The following is a 22,835-nucleotide window of genomic DNA, read 5'->3' as shown; positions in this document are numbered from 1 at the left end:
TTTTTTAATTTATTTTAAAACTAGGTTACGAGTATCTTTTTTGGCTCATAAAACTCGACAAGAATGTGACAAAACTTGTGCACTTGTAATTGGTAATTTTTAACCCGTAGTGAAGAAAAAACACCTGTAGAACAAAACAAAAAAAATACTTGCAAAAAGCAAAAAACAACCTGTAGAACAATTTATTCCTTCGAATTTTTTTCATGTTGGAAATACAAGTGTTTTTAGTTAAAATTTGTCATTTTACAGGGATAATTTTCATTTTACAACATCACTTCTTTTGGCACTATTCTATCTCCATAGTTTAATCATGAATAAATAGACCGTTAAATTTGAATAAAAATAATAAAATCGTTCATTTCATCCCTGCTGACCGCCAGATGGCGGTGCTGACCGCACTGATGATTTCTTTGAAGAACTACACGTCCCAGGATCCTTGTAGGTGAAATGATAACGCTACAATCCCACGGATGTTTTTTTTCTTCTTCCGAATCATGTCAAAATATAGATTGACTTGTATAAGAGAAACATTTTTACCTTGAAAGGAAAGTTGTAATTTGGGCTGTTTTTCCTTTTTTTTATTTTCGAACTAGCCGGGCTTTACGGTGTTGGAGCTGGAGACTGTCTTTCCCATCATGCAATCTTGGCCGGAAATGCAAAAGATAAGGCTGGCCAAGATGGAACGTATTTTTCCTTGTCTGTGGCTTGTTTTTCCTCGACTTCAATCACTTAACTAAACTGAAGCCTCGACGACGTGTCCAGCAGTAGCCACTTTACGGACTCAAACATCAGTTTTTGAGTCTTACCTTACCACTCGTTGAAGTTTTGCGATTTACTTTAGCCTAGCCTAGCCTAGCCTAGCCTAGCTGACCAACAGCTAACAAAGCTGCAAGGCACGTTTTCAATCGTTCAGAAATCAAGTCAGGAAAATGTCAGCGAGAACGACACCGGCTGCAGTAAATTTCCAGGAGGAACTTTGTGGAGTAAAAGAGGAGCCCCCACGTCAGCAACCCTCGTCTGTGTGCAAAATAATGCTCGCAAAGGTTGTTCTTCACAGACTAGAAGGTTGGTTCACGTTCGATGATACGTACTGTATATTGTACATGACGGAAGACCGATCCCTGTGATGATAAATTTCATGTTAAAAGGCTGTCAAGGCATTCGAATTTTTAATCGCATTTTACATGGTTAACTGGTGGTTAACGTGTGTGTGTGTGGGGGGGGGGGGGGGGGTGCGCGCGTGTGTGTGTACACACACCCATATACAGGGCCGGTGTTGTACCGAAATCTGCGATCCGTCAGAATCTGTGACGAAGAAGGGCGATGTTGCCAAAAGCAAGGCCGACAGCAACGAAGATGAGGAATCGAAGAAGGCCACTTACGCTAACGGCGTAAACAGCCATTTGCTACGTAAATGAGGCTATTCACTCGCAGTTGCCGAGGCTTATTTTCCCTTTCACCGAATAAACATCATGATATTTAAACATGACGCTGACATCTTGAAAATGTCTGCTTCAAAAAATCACGTACAGTAGCTATATCATACAGTATATTATGAATTTTTGATGTTTCGAAAATTTCTGCTTGAATAGATTACTTTTGATATTGTGAAATAGTAAGCTGCAATAAATTGCTATTTTTCTTCTTATTCTTCCTGTCGAGGTTATTGTGCATCCTCTTCAATGAATTACATTTATTGTATGCCTTTTGACGTTGTGAAAATGTGTGTTCTAATAAATTACTTTGCTGTATTGTATTTTTGAGATTATGAAATTATCCACACCTATAATTTACAGTGTATGAATTTATTACTCTTCCTCACACACTCACGCATACACAATTTTCGATGTATAAGGACAATGAATGATATAAATGTAAATGCGGTAGTTAGTGTGTGATTTCGCTGTATTTTCCTTATGCTATTTCCCAGCCCATCGAAGGCAATTCCTTACTTATTTGACATCCCCTTAATGTCATTTGAATGCATGTGTCCTCAAAACGACCACCAGATACTATATTTTTAGTGTCACGTTTTCTCATAGGTGCAGATGTGGCTGTCGGAAATGGTGATACTCCTCTACTGTGTCTAAGAACAATCAAAACACTCTTAAAGCTCTTTCCTGATCCCCTGACACTATTCCTATTCCCCCCTACCACATCTCGTCTCAACTGGACCCCCAAAGGCTGTACATTTTATCATGACATTTTCTGTAGGGTCAAATGTGGCTGTCAGAAATTGTGATCCTCCCCAACTGTAGGTGGGGCTGTAACATTGACACTTGCACTTTTGTGATAGCCGATTAACCCAATTTTCAGCTCTGGGGGTCCAATTGAAAGAATATGTACTAGGGGAAGTGGGGTCTGTCATTAGATCAGCAAAGAGCTTCAAGGGTGACTTGACTGATTTTAGACACAATACAGGAGGATCACATTTTCTGATGCTGACAATTTCTGTAAGCCACATCTGCACCTATCAGAAATTGTGATCCTCCCTATTGTGTCTAAAATGAAGTCACCACTAAGGCTCTTTGCTGATTTTCTGACACCCCCCCCCCCAAATACTACATCTCCTCTCAGTTGGACCCCCAGAGTTTGTACATTTTGTCATCACTAAACATCACTATCATTAGATCAGCAAAGAGCCTTAAGGGTGACTTGACTGATTTTAGACACAATACAGGAGGATCACATTTTCTGATGCTGACAATTTCTGTTAGCCACATCTGCACCTATCAGAAATTGTGATCCTCCTGTATTGTGTCTAAAATCAGACAAGTCACCTTTAAGACTCTTTGCTGATCTAATGATAGTGATGTTTAGTGATGATAAAATGTACAAACTCTGGGGGTCCAATTGAGGGGAGATGTAGTATTGGGGGGGGGGGGGGGGGGGGTCAGAAAATCAGCAGAGATCCTTAGTGGTGACTTCATTTTAGACACAATAGGGAGGATCACAATTTCTGACAGCCACATCTGCACCTACCAGAGATTGTGACAATAAAAATATAGTTTCTGGAGGTCGTTTTGAGGTATTATATATTCAGATGACGGTAAAATAATGTCAGATGAGTAAGGATTTGTCTTTGATGGGCTGGGCAACAGCATAAGGAAAATACAGCGAGATCAATCACAGACTACGGCATATATTTATAACATTATCCTTATACATTTAAAATTGTGAGTGCATGTGTGGAAGAGTCATAAGTTAAAAGAATGAAAGTAATTTATAAGAGCGGACAATTCCATAATTTCACAAATACAGTACAGTACCTAATTTAGAAAAGTGCACATTTTTACAACATCAAAAGCCATACATTTTATGTAATTTATATAATGGGATATTTACATAATAACCTCATCATGATGAAGAATAATAGCAATTTATTACAGCGGACTATTTAACAATGTCAAAAATTCACATGATGTTATACTTGTATAGCGCTTTTCCACCTTTCAAGGTGCTCAAATGAAATATCCAAAACTTTTAAAGCATTTTCTTAGTAACGATGTCATGATCGAATGTCACGACGTTAATACCGTGAAAGGGAAAATAAGCCTCGCAACTTGTAGCGAGCCTCGTTTACGTAGCAGTGCACGCCGTTAGCGTAAGTGTTCTTCTTCGTTTCCTCTTCGTCGTTGCTGTCGGCCTTGCTGTTGGCAACATCGCCCTCCTTCGTCACAGATTCTGACGGATCGCAGATTTCGGTACAACACCGGAGTGGGACTCATTTTCGGCCCTGGAATTTCATGCCTCAGACCGGCCCACTCATTTAAAATAATGTCATTATACATACACGTGTTAAGTTCAGTGTTCTCTAAAGCCTTGTACTGTAACATTTGTGAATATAAAATGTGTATAATATGTAATATAAATGTGTATGCAAATGTAAAATATGCAGGTCAATTGCATCTAACATTTATCACTTTCAAATGTATAGTTTGATTGCAATCTAATTTTTGATAAATAAATGAGCCACTATTATCATTTGGGCATAAAATGTGACCATATTAGAATTGAAGCTTGCTTGTTCACACTGTTACAATGCCTCACCTGTTTTTTCAACACTGACACCATCGATGGCAGCAATCCCATCCTCACCACTTCCCCCTGTGTCTGCCACTGACATTAAATCACATATTAAAGAAAGTCAATTTTGAACATAACAACAATGCATTCTGATCAATTCAAGTCAGCTTTATGGCACTTTAAAAATGCCTCGTAATTGATTATATTCTAATTTTCACTCACTGAACAACATGGCAATCCTACCTTCCAGCTCTGCACCTGTTGTGTGTTCATTATGGCTAATGCTTGCTGTCACATATCCCTTGTGAGGTGCTACAAGAAGCCAAAGTTTCCACAATTACATATTGTCGTATCACACGGTGCAAGTTGCATTTTATTCGCCATCTGGCCTTACCACTTTTGTTGTAATCCTCTGTAGTTTGAGGCAGCGAGGTCGCTGCATGAAAAAAATTAGCTATTTTTGCGCATTTTGCAGATTCTTTCACGAGTGGTTTTCTCTTTTTAATTATTTTTTTCAGCGCCACCCTTGCTCTTTTTATCAATCCGAGCACCGAGATAGCAGCTAATTTGGCTCAATACAGACTACAATTAGGGGTCGGAGCTGCATGCTGTATTTTTTGTCTGCACACGTGAGGATGCGTCTGGAAAAAAAATATATATATATATATATATTCATATATATATATATATATATATATATATATATATATATATATGGTAAATGGTGTTATACTTTTTTTTTTTTTTTTTTGAGACGGCCCACAGGGACAGCAGTAACAGAATGTAAGTTATACTCACTGACACTGTCATAAATAAATACCAAACAAAAAAATTATAACAGTGTAATTTTTTTTTTTATATATATAAAACCCGGACTGGCCCATCTGGCCGGCCGGCCCATCGGGAATCGTCCAGAAGCTCCCGATTAGTCACTCCGGGCCTGCCCATATATATAATATACATACAGTGCTGCTCAAAAGTTTGTGAACCCCCTCAACATTTTGGAATTTTCTATTATTTCAACCTGATTTCCTAATCAATCAATTCAGTAGTTTTTTTTTGTTTTTTTAACAGTTGTGTTGTCGAGACTAAATTAAAAAGAGTTTTCATCAACTGATGTAGGTGCAAAATTGAACTGTTTGGTCACAACCAAAACCGCCATGTCTGGCGAAAAGTCAACACTGCATACCACCAAAAGAACCTTCTCCCAACAGTGAAGCATGGAGGTGGGAATGTCAAGATCTGGGCTTGCTTTTCATCCTCAGGACCTGGACAACTCCACATAGTCCAGGGAATCATGAATTCTGAGGAATATTGTCAAATCCTAGAACATAACCTGACGCCATCTGTTTTGAAGTTAAAGCTTGGCAGAAGGTGGATCATGCAACATGATAATGATCCAAAGCATTCCAGCAATACAACCAAGGAATGGCTGAAAAAGAAGAAGATTCGTGTTCTGGACTGGCCCAGTCAAAGTCCTGACCTAAATCCCATTGAAATGCTGTGGCGGGACCTGAAGCGAGCAGTTCATGCCAGACGCCCATCAAACCTCTCTCAACTGACTGCGTTCTGCGAGGAAGAATGGGCAAAAATCCCCCAAAGTAGATGTGAGAGGCTGATTAGTCACTACAGAAACCGTTTGGTTGAGGTAATCTCTGCAAAAGGAGGCGCAATATCCTATTAACTGAAGGGGTTCACATACTTTTGCACACATGATATCTGAGTTTTTCTTAAATCAACCACTTTTGTTAAATAAAGAATGACAATATAACTATTTCTTTTGTTTCAGTCCATTATTTGGAATGTCAGTATTGTGGATTTGGGTATAACTTAACATTTAATAAGGTTATTTTAGTTTTTTTTACAAAAAATCTGACCATCGCTGTGGGGTTCACAAACTTTCGAGCAGCACTGTATATATATATATATATATATATACACAGGGTGACCCAAAAAAACGTTTACACTCAGTTGACTGCTTGTTTAAAAGCCATTGAAACATATCTAAATAGGTTGTCATGCTTAAGTGATTCATTAAGGTCACTTAATGCAGCTGGTAATCTCTCGTCTCTACAATTCATGTGCTTCTGCTGAAAATGAAGAAAACTTTAGCTGTACCTGAATTGCTGCGTGCCGGTCTGACACCTACTGAGATTGCAGCAAATCTGAGAATATCCAGATGTGCAGTCTACAAAGTTAAAAAGAAGCTGAAAGATACTGGAACAGCCTCACGAAAACCTGGGTCTGGAAAACCTGATCTGTGCGGACCAAAAAGTTGATTGACAAGGTGATATGTGGCCACCCCAGAGTCCAGATCTCAATCCCCTGGATTATAGCATATGGGCAACTGTGGAGGACAGTGCCTGTAAGAAGTCACAAACTTCTGTGGCAGCCTTGGAGAGGTCCATTGTTAGATCTTGGGAAAAGATGACAGCATCCTACATAAAGAAGACCTGTCAAGCGTTCCGCAGGCGCCTGGAGGCTGTTGTGACACTTAAAGGAGGACACATTGAAAAATAGAGTGTACTGTACATGTTCTTTACAATAATGTATAATTTGTGATTAAATTCTAATTCTAAGTTGAATAAACATGACATTTAAGTTGTATTATGGCAGTGTAAACTTTTTTTGGGGTCACCCTGTACATATATATTAGGGGTGTAACAGTACACAAAAATCTCGGTTCGGTACGTACCTCGGTTTTGAGGTCACGGTTCGGTTCATTTTCGGTACAGTAAGAAAACGCAAAATATAAATGTGCTAGTTGTTTATAGAGATGCACGATAATATCGGTCACCGATAATTATCGGCCGATAATGGGAATTATGACGTCACACAGATAATCCAGATAAAACGAAATTCAACCGATAATGCAATCTGATAATTATATACTTGATTAGCCTCCAAATGTGCGCAATCAACAGTTTTGTCCAATTCTGCTAGTTTTAAGGAGGTGTTTTTGCAGTGTAGTAATGTGATATATGTTAGGAATGGCTTACTTTTGAAGGCATTTTTGTGCAACTTTGGTGTTTACTCTCTAAGTAATTGTTGCCAAAAGCTTACCATTACACAATGTCATTGCCATTGTTTAGATGTTGGAATTTACTTTTTTACATTTGATGTGGAAAAAAATAGCACTAAATTACATTTTTGCACAGTAACATTTGTTTTTTGTATACGTTAACAATTTACATACATATTTCAATAGAATTATCGGCGTGACATTATCGGTTATCGGGTGGAAGGGGCAGGAAATCATCGGTTATCGTTATCGGTTGAAAAATGTATTATCGTGCATCACTAGTTGTTTATTACAGTTTTGTGCTTTCAACAATAGGAACAGTAGCCTATACAAAGCTAGAATTCTGCTCAAAAAGTAGCAGGTATTTAAAGATAATAATCCAACAACAATTTGCCTTTCAGACCCCGCGTATTGGTCACCTTTCTTTCTGAAAGCAAGAAGAAAAAAGAAGTCCTGTGCTATAAAGAGAAAAGCAATCCCAATGACAAAGATTTTAACATGTATTTTACAAATTCCTCAGTGAATTTTTTTTTTCTTATGAACGGTTTTCAAAAGCTTTATTGGTGGATTTTCTCAAGTTAAAGCGCCACACAGAAATTAATAAATTGAATTGTGTAAGCAGGATCTGTATATTATTCTTATTATTTAAATACAGGTGTTTTAGCTCATTTCAATTTATTTTATTTAAATGGGCTATTATTTATTTTACTATGTGTTTGTATTTTACAAATGTGATGTAGTATTCATTTATATTGTATATTTTATGTTGTATAACTTTAGTTCCTATGTGAATATTAGTTCCTACTTGTTTAGTTGTGGTAGGAAGGTTTTGTATTGAATATGGGGCCGTGTTGGTTATTACTATAGCAGAGAACACAACTGTAAATCAACAAAGACAAGTCAACTGTGCCCCGATCTACCACTCAAGAGATCTTATGGACTCAAAAAGTGGGTTACGATTGTATATTAGGTTGAAAATCGACCGGATCCACCGTATTTTTACACGAGTGACTTCCGGTCTGCTAGCTAGTAGTATTGACGCAGGAGGGCCGTGTCTCGCTTCAAATAATAAACTCTGCCGTTGTTTTCGCGTGCATCGCGTTGAGCTGCTTCTGGGACTCAACACGCGGCCGCACTGCAACTGGTGTGCATCCGCTGATTAACTTTAACGGCCGCGCTTCACTGCGTTCTCGCTGCGGCCATGTTGTTGCGCCGTTGACGTTTCTTACTGTCCTACCGTGTTGGTCCTCATTATAGTAGGGAAGACGGAGTAAATATAATGTACACAAAGAAATTGTAACCCGATCGACTCACAGCCTCGAAAAGTAAGGGTTACATTACGTCAGAAACTCGTTCGGTACGCCCCTGTTCCGAACCGAACGCCAAGTACCGAAACAGTTCAATACGAATACATGTACCGTTACACCCTTAATATATATATATATTGATCCCCCCTTTCCCATGACATAACTTATCGTTGTTAATGGTAAAAAAAAAAAAAATGTCACCTTGGTGTTGTACCGAAATCTGCGATCCGTCAGAATATGTTACGAAAGAGAGGGATGTTTGCCGACAGCAACGATGATGAGCAATCGAAGAAGGCCACTTACGGTAACGGCGTTAACTACCATTTGCTACGTAAATGAGGCTATACACTTGCTACAAGTTGCTGAGGCTTATTTTCCCTCTCACGGAATAAAAGTCATGATATTTAATCATGACGTTGTCATCAAGAAAATGTCTGCTTCAAAAAAAAAAAAAAGATATATTATGAATTTTTGATGTAAAAAAATCACATATATATTGTGAATTTTTGAGGTTTCGAAAATTTGTGCTTGAATCGATTAGTTACTTTTGATTTTGTGAAATAGTGAGCTGCAATAAATTGCTATTCTTATTCTTCCTGACGAGGTGATTGTGTAAATATCCCATTCAATGAATTATATTTATTGTATGACTTTTGATGTTGTGAAACTGTGCGCTCTAATAAATTACATTGCCGCATGGTATTTTTGAGATGATGAAGTTATCCGCACTTATAAACAGTGGCGCCACCCCTACAAATTGGTTGGCCACCCCACTGGCCGCCCTGCTTGCCAGTATATCGTTAGATGGTTGTAGCATCGGTTATGCATTTCACCCTAAATGAAAGCATTTATTTTGTTTTGTTAAATGTAGGGCTGTCAAATTGATCGCGTTAACGGACGGTAATTAATTTTTAAAAAATTAATCACATAAAAATATTTATCGCAATTAACGCATTCGCGGTACGACTCATTCAAGCATTGCCGCGAACATCCTACAATGGCGCCGTTTTGCTAATATACAGAGATAAGAGGCAGAGTCAAGTGAGTGGAGTAGATACAAGCATTCATTGGGGCCGTGCTTTTAATTGGCAAAAGCTTTGTCATCTCTCCCACAGCAACTGTAAATATTGTGGTAAGCGACGTGGGTAAGAATGACAGGAGTTGATCTTTTTCTTAACACCCTGTAGTGTACCCAACGCAGAGAAGATATAGCATTTGCAGCCACCACACACAGTCATGGTTGCACCACTTCCCATCATGCATTTGGACAGAAGAGTTAAGTCGCTACAGTATCATTTACTGAAAGCTCAACAAATACACTAGATGGCAATATTTAGTCACAATATACAAACTTACATTTACCCTTTAAGAATTACAAGTCTTTCTATCCGTGGATCCCTTTCACAGAAAGAATGTTTATAATGTTAATGCCATCTTGTGCATTTATTGTTATAATGAACAAATACAGTACTTATGTACAGTATGTTGAATGTATATCAGTCTTATCTTTCCATTCCAACAATAATTTACAGAAAAATATGGCATATTTTAGAGATAGTTTGAATTGCGATTAATTACGATAAATTAATTTTTAAGCTGTGATTAACTCGATTAAAAACTTTAATCGTTTGACAGCCCTAGTTAAATGTACACCTTATGCCTTATAACATAACACAATAAAACAGACTTGTTGTGGAACTCAAAATGTTAACTGGACAGTTACAGTATGGACTATGCACATAAAATCATTAGTAACATCAAATATTACACAATACACCAAAGTATATCAGTAGCCGTGTCCTTAAGTCTTTCTGATCATTTTCCCCTGACCTTTTTACTGCAATAATATAAAGAAAACCTGAAATTATGGCTTTTAGTTTTGGCCACCCCAAGATTTTAATTGGCCCCATCTGGCCACCCCTATGAAAAATTTCTGGAGGCGCCACTGCTTATGAATGACTTTGATTCTATGAATTTATGACTCTTCCTTACACACTCAGGCATACACAATTTTTAATGTATACGGACAATTATATAAATGTAAATGCAGTAGTTAGTGTGTGATTTCGCTGTATTTTCCTTATGCTATATTTGCTATATATATTGCTATATATGCTATATGCTATATTCTCAGCCCATCGGAGGCAATTCCTTTCTTATTTAACATCCTCTTACCGTCATTTGAACGCATATTTCCTCAAAACGACCTCCAGATACTATATTTTGATTGTCACGTTTTCTCATAGGTGCAGATGTGGCTGTAGAAATGGTGATACCTCTCTCTTGTGTCTAAGAACAATCAAGTCACTCTTAAAGCTCTTTGCTGATCTTCTGACACCATCCTTACTCCCCCTTACTATATCTCCTCTCAACTGGACCTCCAGAGTCTACATTTCATCATCACATATTCCGATAGGTGCAGATGTGGCTGTCGGAAATTCTGATCGTCCCCAGCTGTAGGTGGCGCCGTAACATTGACCCTTGCGAAAGCAGATTAACCTAATTTTCAAGGGGTCTAATTGAGAGGAGATGTAGTATGAGGTGGGGTCAGAAAATCAGCAAGGAGCCTTAGCGGTGACTTGGGCAAGAACGTAATGAAAATACAGTGAGCTCAATCACTGACCACAGCATATACATTTGTATCATTGCTCTTATACGTTTAAAATTGTGAGTGCATGTGTGTGTAAGGAAGAGTCATAAGTTAAAAGAATAAAGTCATTTATAAGAGCGGACAATTCCATAATATCACAAATACAACACAGTACCTAATTTAGAAATACACACACATTTTCACAACGTCAATATTAAATGTGATTCATTTAATGGGATATTTACTCAGTAACCTCATCATGATAAAGAATAATAGCAATTTATTACAGCGAACTATTTCACAATATCAAAAATTCACATGAAACGTGCAATCACAGGCATGATACCACGAGGTATCATGCTCTCAGTGCATTCAGTTTTGTTGCCTCGTTTGCTAGCTTTTAGCCACATACTATGCAGAATGGACTCTGTTGTAGGCTCATCTTCTGGCTCTTTTCCCATAAAAAAAGCTGTCCAAAGACGTCGTCGCCCGCAGCACACAGTCAAGAGCAGCTAACATTATTGTTTACATTGCAGGGTTTCCCCTAAGATTTTTTTAAGCTGTGGTGGTAGTGGTGGGCTGCATCATGGGGGACAGCCCCACCAGGTTGTGCCGCCGCAAAATTGTTTCATTTCATACAAATTAGAATTTCTTTGTTAGCAACATCATTTTTTTTCCAATAAGAACCTTAAAAAATGTCGAATTAATCGTACGGGAATAAAAGTCGAAAGCATCTTGTAGTTTAAAATCGGTTTTACAAATAAGGAAATCTCTTATATTTTGCCTCATCTAAATCAAATTATAATCAAGACGGATTTATACTAAACTTGAGAACGATAAACTGATACGACCGGATATCCGGTTTTACAGGTGAGAGATACAGTTGTATCGATAGTAAAGTTTCCATTCGACAGTAATTAGCCATTAAATATTCAATGAACCGATAGTAGAGATAGAATTCGGCTATCGTGAGCACAAGAATCGGCTTCTAATGCCTAGTTCACTGCATTGCTTAATATGATAATAATTTAGCTTTTACCTCACTTGCTGCGCTTGAGTCATTCACCACACAGCGCACTTACCGTAGATTGTGACTGCCGTCGTGGTTGTCTCAACTTCCCATTCATTTCGGCAGAACCGCTAGTAGTCGCCGCCATTACCCGATCGTCACGGCCGTGTCATAACAACGCGAGAGCTAACAAAACCACTGTAACGCACGCTCCGTAGCGTTTCCTTCACAGCCCAAAACGAAACTAGTAGTGGTAACGAAGTAACATGCTAAAACAATGGACAGTTTGCGCACCACGCCAGCGACGTGCAGCGATTGATTTTCAACGCACCCAGGAAAACAAAAGTCGGACTTCGAAGTGACGAAGGCAGCCAGATCTGTTCACATGGGACAGAGCTAGTGCAACGCGGTACAGAGATCGTGAGTTTTTAACCCTAAAAATTAACCCACTACAATGGTTGAAAGGGCGGCATATTGTTTCCACGAAACGCAGTGTACTTAAACATGTACATGTGGATCAGTTGATCTTCCTCAAGAAAAATCTGCCCTTCAAAAAAGATATAGACAGTTGCCACGTTTACATGGAGCCAAATATTCCAATTTCAATCGGAATATTTGTTCAAACCGAATAAATGTGTTCCATATAAACACCTCATTCGGAATAAACAGGCCCAAACCGAATGGAATTTCATTCCGATTCACAGGGGTGGAATATTCCTTTTCCCAAACCGATTAGAAGTAAAATTATATCATGTAAACAAGGAAGCTGAATGGTGTCTGGTTGCGTTCTTTCTGCACATGCTCCGTACTGACGTGGTGACGTCACTTGGTGACGTAAGTAACGTCACATGCAACATGGCTTCCAAGCACACGCACAGCGCACCCACACAACTTTTTAAATGAACGGCGTGTCATTCTGAAGTTTTTTTTCCACTCGAAAAGTTAGAACAGCAGCTGATCTGACGATCGATCTCCATGTTTTGCAACGTGACGCTTTGTTTTGATTAATCTGCGCATGTCAGACGGCAGTTGTCAAACGTCCTTTCGGAATAAAGGCAGACACATGTAAACGCTGGATCGGAATAGATGAAGTGACATGTAAACAGCTGATGTGAAATTTCCATTCGGAATGATTTGAATCAGTATGAATAAAAGTCAGCATGTAAACGTGGCTAGTGATGAGGAATAAAAAAAATGTGGAAGCACAGGCATAAGTGAATGACTTTGCTGTGTATAGACCCTACCCACGTGATGTCACAACTCCTTCCTCCTGACTGGTGCCGCCCAATTGTCCGTCAACACATCATGTTTCCCTGTTACGGCTACGTACATTCCTCCTATTTACGACGTGTTTTTCTGCTCGTTAACATTAATAATCAAAATGGTGAAGGCGTGTGTGGCGGTCGGTTGCAATAACAGAGAAGATAGACGGAGAGACTTGAAGTTCTACCGGATTCCGAGAGACCCGGAGAGGAGAGAGCGAGATGGGCTGCTGCAATTCGACGAGAAAACTGGGCTCCAAACGATTACCACAGATTATGTAGGAGTCATTTTATATCTGGTAAGATGCATTTAATATATATTTAAAGGGTTTTGGGCTGACAACCTCAATTAAGAATATTGCTAGGCTAATCGCCGACAACATACACGTATGTATGTAGTGAGAGTGCTATCGCTAAACCATATAAACATTAAAAGCCCTAACTCCATTGACAAACGACATGAAATACATTAGACTTGACAGTGGATGTTAGCAATAACAAAAGATTTTGAATTGAAAATTTCGTAACTCACCTTTCCAAGCACAAGATAGATTCCTGCCGAATTTTCGTGGACGAGGACCTGTTTCACCCAACCAGCAACGAAGTATTTATAAGCCTCCAAGCACTTAAAGTTTTTCAAACTTTCGTGAGAATAGGCTGATTTTGTGTGGACAAGATAGTTGTACAGTTCAGGGTAGCTAGCAGATGTCAGGCAAATACGGCGGAGACAGCGGGTCGAAAAACATCGATTTAGGCATCAAATATGGATCTGGCGAATGGATAAACTGGAGGTTTTCCACATAACGCCTTTTATGCAACGCATCAAGTGAGTTTACGGCATCCGAAAGCACCGGGTCTTCCATGAAATGCATTATAAATTGCTCGATCAATTGAGACCATTGATAATACAGACACAAAATGACGGACAAGTGGGCGGAACCATACAGCGAGCACGTGATTTTGTGACGTCGGTGGGTAGGGTCTATAAGGTTAAATAAAGTAATACTTATAGACCTGTCTGTCTAAAATGCCATGTTTTTACTCCCCCAGTTATACCAGTGGTAAAGCATAATTTATTTTTATTTATGATAAGACTATCAGGTTTATTTTTTTTCTGGAGCTGCTGCATATAATTAACATTTTTTGCTTGTAAGATGTTTATGTTGAAAGATTGCACTTAAATTACTTACCTATTGTGTTCAAAACACCAGGAAATACAGTAAATAAATTACTGCGCTTTATTGTTGTCTGTGACTGGCGTTATATTTTATTATCAATCCCATCCAACAAAATGACGGTCAGATAGTAAACTTTGGGGTTTTTTTTCCATAAAAAAAAAAAAAACATAACATTGGTATGAAATTCTGTTGTTTAATTTAATCATTAATCTTTTTTATATGTTTAAAATACTGTAAGAACACACACAACAAATGTTTACTATCGTGTCCTTTTCACTCTGTATCGAACCGTATCGTTCTTAAAATGTATCAAATCGTATTGAATCACTCAGCCTTTAAAATGTATCGTTTTTTAATCGAATCGTAACCTGTGTATCTAGATACATATCGAATCGGCTTCATGCCAGAGATTCCCAACCCTAATTTATACTAATGCTTCGTCATTGCTCTAAGCTAAGGTACATGTGTGCAAAGTGAGTAGCGGCTTACAGCCACATTACCCTTATATAATAACACAACTTTTTTTGTGGTAGCAATAGTATGACTTCAATCTAGTCGTTCTTTTTTACTTATTTATTTATTTGGCCCTAATACTCTGTTGTACTATATCACCACAACAATAATAGTCCTTCTCTGAACTCATTTGCTCCCAAAAACGTATAAATACATTCTATTTTTAAATGCTTCATTGTCCCAAAACACCTATTTGTACGTCTTATGCGTTTTTTTTGTTTGTTTTTTTTTTTTACAAGAAGCATCTCTAGCTTCCGCTCTATCTGAGAAACAAAAAACAAAAAACTCCAAACCCATTTTAACGCAATAAAACTGGCCACTGGAGGGCAGTAGCGCATTATGTAAGACCCGCAACCCGATTCAACAGCAATGAAAGGCTGGGCAGCACGGTCGGAGCGCTGGTGGCTTGATGCCAGGCGGCGGACGACCGAACAAAACAACCGAAAGGATGCCTGGGATGCCAGGCGCTGGGCGACTGAGCAAAACGACTGGGGCCACCGTGCAGCGGGCTCGTCAAGCAGACCCCGCAGAGACTCAAAAAGAATCCATCTTTGTGAGACAGACAAAGATGAGGGAAAAGTTTACACGGCTGACGTGGCGACAACGGCGTCATCTCGGCACCACCAGCTTCATCTCTCAGTAGTAATGTGTAAATAAATTGTTGCTTTGCTATCAAAAGCTCTATTTGTCTTGTTCTTTATGATATGTTGTAAAAGGAAAACATTATTCAGATGTTTGGGATGTAACCAGGGGTCGCGTTAACCGGAAAATTTCCGTCGTTGACCGGTTTTTTAAAACGGTGACGGAAAAAACTGAAGTCCGTCAGTCATTTTGACAGGTTGCAATTCACACCCCAGACCACAGGGTGGCGAGTTAGCATATTAATTAGCTATTGTCTCTCTTAATGCATGACGTCGTTGGCTATTCTGTCAGAATATTGTAGTGTAACCGGGGTCTGGCGGCGGCACCGTGATTGACACATCAATGCGAGGTTCTTATTGGTGCACCCGGTGTGCCAGCGCGTCATCCAATTGATGGACAAGATTGCCGCCTGTGTATAGACCCCAATCACATGACGTCACAACTCCGCCCCCCTGACCGGAGCCGCCATATTGTGTGTCAGCCTGTCATGTTTATACATTACCGCTACGTACATGCCTCCTATTACGGCGTGTTTTTCTGCTCGTCAATATTAATAATCAAAATGGTGAAGGCGCGTGTGGCGGTTGGTTGCTGTAACAGAGAAGATAGACGGAGAGACTTCAAGTTCTACCGTATTCTGAGAGACGCGAAGATGAGAGCGAGATGGACTGCTGTAATTCGACAAGAAATCTGGGCACCAAACGATCACCACAGACTATGTAGTAGTCTTTTTATATCTGGTAAGATGCATTTAATATATATTTAGAAGATTTTGGGCTGACAACCACAATTAAGATCATTGTGTGACGTTGGTGATTGGGGTCTATATCGTTGCCTCCTTTTCTTTGGGGGCGGAGTTGTTGGCGGTAAGCAGAGTAAAAAGGGAGAAAAATACCACGACTTCCGTGTCTAATTTTTCGCCGCCAAGCAAGCGTTACAATATTAATTAAAAACGAATGAAAACTAAATACTATTGAATATGTCATCATTATCATTTTAAAAATTTAAGTGACGGGTAAAAATAGACTATGACCGGATTTTTATGACCCTGTCAGTCAAAATGACAGACAAGGAAAATGTCTAGCGCAACCTCTGGATGTAACTAATGCAAAAAATAGCTGTGTTAAAGTCAAAGTTATGTTTGAAATGTATGCGTTTACAAAAAGCTAATTTTCTCCGTTTTTTCATCAGAAATTGGAAAATTGCTCAAACTAAGCTATTTTCTAATGCTGATTTCTAAAGAATGGAAAAAGACATGAACTTACTTTTTTCTGCTGAAAGAAGAGAGTAATCTTTCTGTTGGTGGGTTCCATGTTTATATCGCAATAGAACTGAATTTTCCGTGGGCCTTCCAAAATCAGTCAAAATTCTGTAAAACGGCTGGGAGTGAAGGGCCTTGCTCTGGTGAAAATGGCTGGGAGTGAATGAGTTAATGGACCCTCGTACATTGACAACTTTTATCTTCCCAAAATACTCATCTGAAACTACAACCAGTGACGTCGGCAACGAACAAATGCTTTGCTAGCACGCGACGATTCGGGTTAAAGACACGCCATAAACTGAGCAGGAAAAGGGTATTTGTGAAAGAATATATTTTATTCATGCGTAAAACACAACCATTATACATTGTATTTTGTATGCTTTTGTTATGCTTGCATGAGAACATTGTAGCATAGAGATATTAACCTGTTTGAGTGTGCCTTCCCATAGACTGTATCACAATATGCCCAAATATGGACTGTTATGTTTCCGTTTTTCAATATGCCCTGAATGAATACAAGGGAGGACTGTTTTCTTATCGATGTTCCAACCGGGACCGGCGCTCAAGGTCTCAGCTCAAAAGATGTATTTGTATGGAAAAAATACCCAGGTTCCTGAGAAGAAGAGTTTCGTTTCTCAGTAAGTTTCGTTTTTCGGTGGGCTTCGGCACTGCCCTTTCAACAGTATAAATGTCCAGCCTCTATTGAACTTCTTCGTACTTCTGGATTGATCTCAGCTCCTGGCTGAGTCACATCATTTTGTACCCGTTATTTATCATGTTTATAAAGTCTTCACTGCAGGCAATCCTTGGCTGTTTGATTCATTATTCTCATTTTTTAATCTGTTGATACTTGTCTCGGAGTTCAAAATTGAATTTCCCTGACAGTATTTTTATTTGATGTGCTATTTTCAGACAACTTCCGGCAAATAGTGCATAAATAATGAGCTAAATATATTCAGATAGACGTCATGTTCAATTATACAAATTAAAAATTATTAATTAATGTATCTTAAAAATCTAGAAGACGCTACCATCTCATTTGCAAGACATGGCGGCTTTTATTATGGTGTGGCGGTGACTTCATTGACTGACGTTGGAGTGGTTTAGGTGTGCAAACACCCCTGTAATGGCGGCCAACCACTAGAGGACGACATACACAAATCACTAGTCAGATTAGTCATTTGTTTTAACATTTATTCATTGATTTCCATTTGTATTTCAATATTTTTTCATTTATTTCATTCTTGCACTCTCGTTCCCCTTGCTACTGCATTAAATAATTTTATCTGTCATTGGCTCATCAAACTCAATGGATGAGGTTTGAGTTTATCAAGTTTGAAGAAGTTTGCAAATGAAGAAATAAGATTTGGCCCGTGTGTTTGCGGTCTTTCAGATCTATATGTCAGCCATGCCCATCATATTGAGCACCAGGAGTCTGCATGCGTCAAGGGGGAGGAGGAAGAGTCGCCATGCATCAAGGAGGAAGAGTCGGTTCACATTAAAGGTCATCCCAAGTAATGTTTTTTTCTTTAGATGAGGCAAAAATTCAAATATGATATCTTCTCATCAGTACAAAAGTGTCTTTCAGTCTAATATAGTGGATTTTCTTTCTTAGTAGCTGTGCAATGGACTTGCGAACTACGTAATTTGACTATTGTTTGCAGATTGAAAGATTTCTTTGTATGTTAACAAATTTGCTTTGTTTGAAGTAATTACATGAGGTATATATATATTGTGCGCAATTACAAGTGTAGAACAGACACACTGAGTTGCACAAACAAGTGCGTAACGCTGGGTCAGACACACTGACGGCAAACATCTGGTCACTCCAATCACACCAAATCAAGTGGAACATTTACTCATAGGGGTGTGGCAAAGGTGTGTGAAATTTCCGATTCTTAAAATATTCACGATTCTGCCGCTGAAGGTTCGAGAATGATTTACAAACGTCTGTATTCCGATTATTTAAATATGCTACGTAAAGCGGAACTAAAACACAGTCAGCACGGTCTTCGGGACGCAACAAGGAATGGAGCGAGAGTAAACATCCACCACAACTCAAGCCGCTAGATAAAACAACGCAGACAGCCGCTACAAACAACGCCCAGTTGCTACAAACTTCGCCCACCGTGCTACAGACTACGCCCACTGTGATGCTATCAATCAAACAAATTAACCATCAGCCCAGCAAGTGTGTAGAAAAACTATGTTCAACGCACCTTACTTAACGTCTTGCGAGCAGTAAACAGGTGCTCTCGTCCTTCGATGATGAGTGTCGTCCTTTGGCTCAGTCACGTTATGTTAATAGTCAGTGTGTGTATGTGTACATTCAAAGGAAAATTTAATAACGATATTTACAAAACTAAAGTTATGTCGAGAGTCCCGTTGGCTTGTACTTGTGCGCGTGTGAATTTGCGTGTCTTCGTGTCTGTGAGCGTGTGTGGTTGAAAATCTGTATCGTCTTCCTCGTTTCTACCAACTCACTGGGCCCCGCTCTCCCGACAATCTCTTCCTGTTATCACTTTCGTACCGGAAGTGCGCCTCCGACTTCAAAATGAAAGTTCTCTTTCATAACTAACCAAAATTCAATCTGAAGTCCTATTCTTTCTACATAATTATTTTAATTTTACAACAACACTAATTTTGGCTCCAACATTCCAGCCCCTAATTGTTTACGGAACAATTACTTCTTCAAAAATCATGGAGCCGAACTATCAAACAACCCAAAAACACAAAAAGGGGCTACATCTCAGAGTCCGTGGCCTCTATCAGCAAACACAATTTATCTTTGGAGGACGTTCGTCTTTGTCCTGACAAGTACACTTCGTACGAAGCCTTTTTTATCCGGTTAACGTCTTTACAATACGACCCATTAGCCATGAATTCCTAGGGGCCGTATCAACCACGATAACCACAAGGTCACCAGGTGAGAAGTTTCTGTTTGTTCCATTTGTTCTCGGATCCACCTTTTCCAGAAGAGGTCTGCGATGTATTGAGTTTCTTTCCATTTCCTCTTGCAATAGAGGTCCTCTTTTCTGAAAAGTCCAGGTGGCATCACAGGATTCCCTTTAAGCTGTAGTAAATGGTTCGGCGTGAGAGCCTCCAAGTCGTTAGGATCGTTGGAGACACTTGTGATAGGCCTGTCATTCATGATGAGTTCTACCTATGTAAACCTTTGTCATCCAGCATCTGTTCTTTGACCACAGAACTGAAGATCTTCTGTACCAGTCTGATGAGCCTTTCCCAGACCCCCCCATGATGAGCTCCTGAGGGAGGGTTAAACGTCCATCTAACTCCTTCTGTCAAAAGAGCCTTTTGGATCTTCTCATGGTTCAGCTCTTTAAGTGCTTCTCCAAGCTCTTTCTGTGTTCCAATGAAGTTTTTACCTTGATCTGAACGAATACTTGTCACCGGACTTCTTCTACAAATGAACCTTCTGAGTGCATTGATGCACGAATTTGTGTCCAGATGACTCGCAACTTCAAGGTGCACTGCTCTGCTTACAAGGCAGGTATTAGCTATTTTTGGCCGATAGTTTTCGGCGCCGAATTTTCAGTAACTGTACTCATTTTCTCCAAGTTTTGCACAAAGAAAAGACTGGCCGATGACACGGTGGTGGTCAATAAATATATCAGTGGTTTTCTTGTGTCTTGCAGGTTTCAGAGAATATCTTGATGCTGAGCCAGAATCTCCTGGCATTAAAGAGGATGTGGAGCTCCCCCAAACCAAAGAGGAGGAGGAGCCTGAGCCCTGTCAACAGAAGGAGAGAGTAGAGCACCTTCCAATCAAAAAGGAGGAGGAGGAGCTGCCATATGGTAAAGAGGAGGTAGACGAGGTGCATATCACCAGGTTGGCTGGTGAGCCCTTGAAGAGTGAAGATGGTCCGAGTGAGGCCAGCAGAGGGGCGGAGCCTCCAAGCGAGGGAGGTAGCAGCAGTTCAACAGAAGGATTGCAAGCAGACATCGACATTGCTCCATCTGACAGAGATGGCGCCAAGTCCCACTTACCTTACAATTATGATGACCATAAGACATCTCACGGTGACGACAGACTCTGCAAATGCTCTCAGTGTGGAAAAACCTTTGCTACTAAGCAAAGTTGTCGTAGGCATATGAGGATCCGCACTGGTGAAAAACCTTATGTCTACTCAGTTTGTGGTCAAAGATTCGCTCAAAAGCAAAACTTACAAAGTCACGAAAGAACCCACACTGGCGAAAAACCTTTTTCCTGCTCAGTTTGTGATCAAAGATTCAACCGCAAGAACACCTTAAAACTACACACAAGAATCCACACTGGCGAGAAACCTTTTTCCTGCTCAGTTTGTGGTCAAAGATTCGCTCAAAAGCAAAACTTAAAAAGTCACGAAAGAACCCACACTGGCGAAAAACCTTTTTCCTGCTCAGTTTGTGGAAAAGGATTATCTTCAAAAGGAGGACTAATAATTCACACAAGAACCCACACTGGCGAAAAACCTTTTTCTTGCTCAGTTTGTGATGAAAGATTCAGCCGCAAGAACACCTTAAAACTACACACAAGCGTCCACACTGGCAAAAAACCTTTTTCCTGCTCAGTTTGTGGAAAAGGATTCTCTACAAAGGGAGAACTAATAATTCACACAAGAATCCACACTGGCGAAAAACCTTTTTCCTGCTCAGTTTGTGATCAAAGATTCAGACACAAGAACACCTTAAAACGACACACAAGAATCCACTCTGGAGAAAAACCTTTTTCCTGCTCAGTTTGTGGTCAAAGATTCGCTCGGAAGCAACACGTAAAACAACACACAAGAAGCCACACTGGCGAGAAACCTTTTTCCTGCTCAGTTTGTGATCAAAGATTTGCTGTAAAGGGAAATCTAGCAAAACACATAAGAATCCACTCTGGAGAAAAACCTTTTTCCTGCTCAGATTGTGGTCAAAGATTCGCTCAGCAGCAACAATTAAAACAACACACAAAAACACACACTAACGAAAAACCTTTTTCCTGCTCAGTTTGTGATCAAAGATTCAGCCACAAGAACACCTTAAAACGCCACACAAGAACCCACACCGGCGAAAAACCTTTTTCCTGTTCAGTTTGTGGAAAGAGTTTTGTGCGCAAGGAGGACTTAACAAAACACATAAGAATCCACACTGGAGAAAAACCTTTTTCCTGCTCCATTTGTGGAAAGAGTTTTGTGCGCAAGGAGGACTTAACAAAACACACAAGAATCCACACTGGAGAAAAACCTTTTTCCTGCTCAGTTTGTGGTCAACGATTTGCTGAAAAGGGAAATCTAACAAAACACATAAGAATCCACTCTGGAGAAAAACCTTTTCGCTGCTCAGATTGTGGTCAAAGATTCGCTCAGCAGCAACAATTAAATCGACACACAAAAACACACACACTGGCGAAAAACCTTTTTCCTGCACAAGGGGGACTTAACAAAACACAGAAGAATCCACACTGGAGAAAAACCTTATCGCTGCTCAGATTGTGGTCAAAGATTCGCTCAGCAGCAACAATTAAAACGACACACAAAAACACACACTGACGAAAAACCATTTTCCTGTTCAGTTTGTGGTCAAAGATTCACTCAAAAGCAAAACTTAAAAAGTCACGAAAGAACCCACACCGGTGAAAAACCTTTTTCCTGCTCAGTTTGTGGAAAGAGTTTTGTGCGCAAGGAGGACTTAACAAAACACATAAGAATCCACACTGGAGAAAAACCTTTTTCCTGCTCCATTTGTGGAAAGAGTTTTGTGCACAAGGGGGACTTCACAAAACAGAGAAGAATCCACACTGGAGAAAAACCTTTTTCCTGCTCCATTTGTGGTCAAGGATTCGCACATAAAACAACCTTTCAAACTCACGAAAGAATCCACACTGGTGAAAAACCCTTTTCCTGCTCTGTTTGTGGTCAAAGATTCGCGCGGAAGGATTGGATAAAGAGACACGTGTGTGTTGGTGTGGGAAGCACTCGCTAATGACTGTTTTGCCTGTCATCCGTGCTGGCTTAATGAGATTTTGCATGCCGGACGATTGT

General features: G+C 39.6%; 1 protein-coding gene across 1 annotated transcript; it reads left to right on the top strand.

Moving 5' to 3' along the window:
- The first annotated feature begins 661 nt into the window (after window positions 1–661).
- On the top strand, window positions 662–22,485 carry LOC130928527 (oocyte zinc finger protein XlCOF6-like). The gene is made up of 3 exons (XM_057855209.1): window positions 662–1,065; window positions 18,204–18,314; window positions 20,467–22,485. Exons 1-3 carry the CDS (start codon window positions 930–932, stop codon window positions 22,341–22,343), a joined length of 2,124 nt encoding a protein of 707 aa, XP_057711192.1. The 5' UTR covers window positions 662–929; the 3' UTR covers window positions 22,344–22,485.
- The last annotated feature ends 350 nt before the right edge of the window (window positions 22,486–22,835 follow it).

Source organism: Corythoichthys intestinalis, chromosome 13, assembly GCF_030265065.1.
Source record: "Corythoichthys intestinalis isolate RoL2023-P3 chromosome 13, ASM3026506v1, whole genome shotgun sequence".
Classification (NCBI taxonomy): domain Eukaryota; kingdom Metazoa; phylum Chordata; class Actinopteri; order Syngnathiformes; family Syngnathidae; genus Corythoichthys; species Corythoichthys intestinalis.
This window is presented reverse-complemented; position numbering and strand designations above follow the sequence as displayed.

Excerpts from the sequence above, each read along its gene's own strand:
- LOC130928527 (XM_057855209.1), top strand. The coding sequence starts at position 930 with ATGTCAGCGAGAACGACACCGGCTGCAGTAAATTTCCAGGAGGAACTT. Across the intron at positions 1,066-18,203 it reads TGTTCTTCACAGACTAGAAG|ATCTATATGTCAGCCATGCC; the intron begins GTTGGTTCACGT and ends GCGGTCTTTCAG. Across the intron at positions 18,315-20,466 it reads AGAGTCGGTTCACATTAAAG|GTTTCAGAGAATATCTTGAT; the intron begins GTCATCCCAAGT and ends TGTGTCTTGCAG.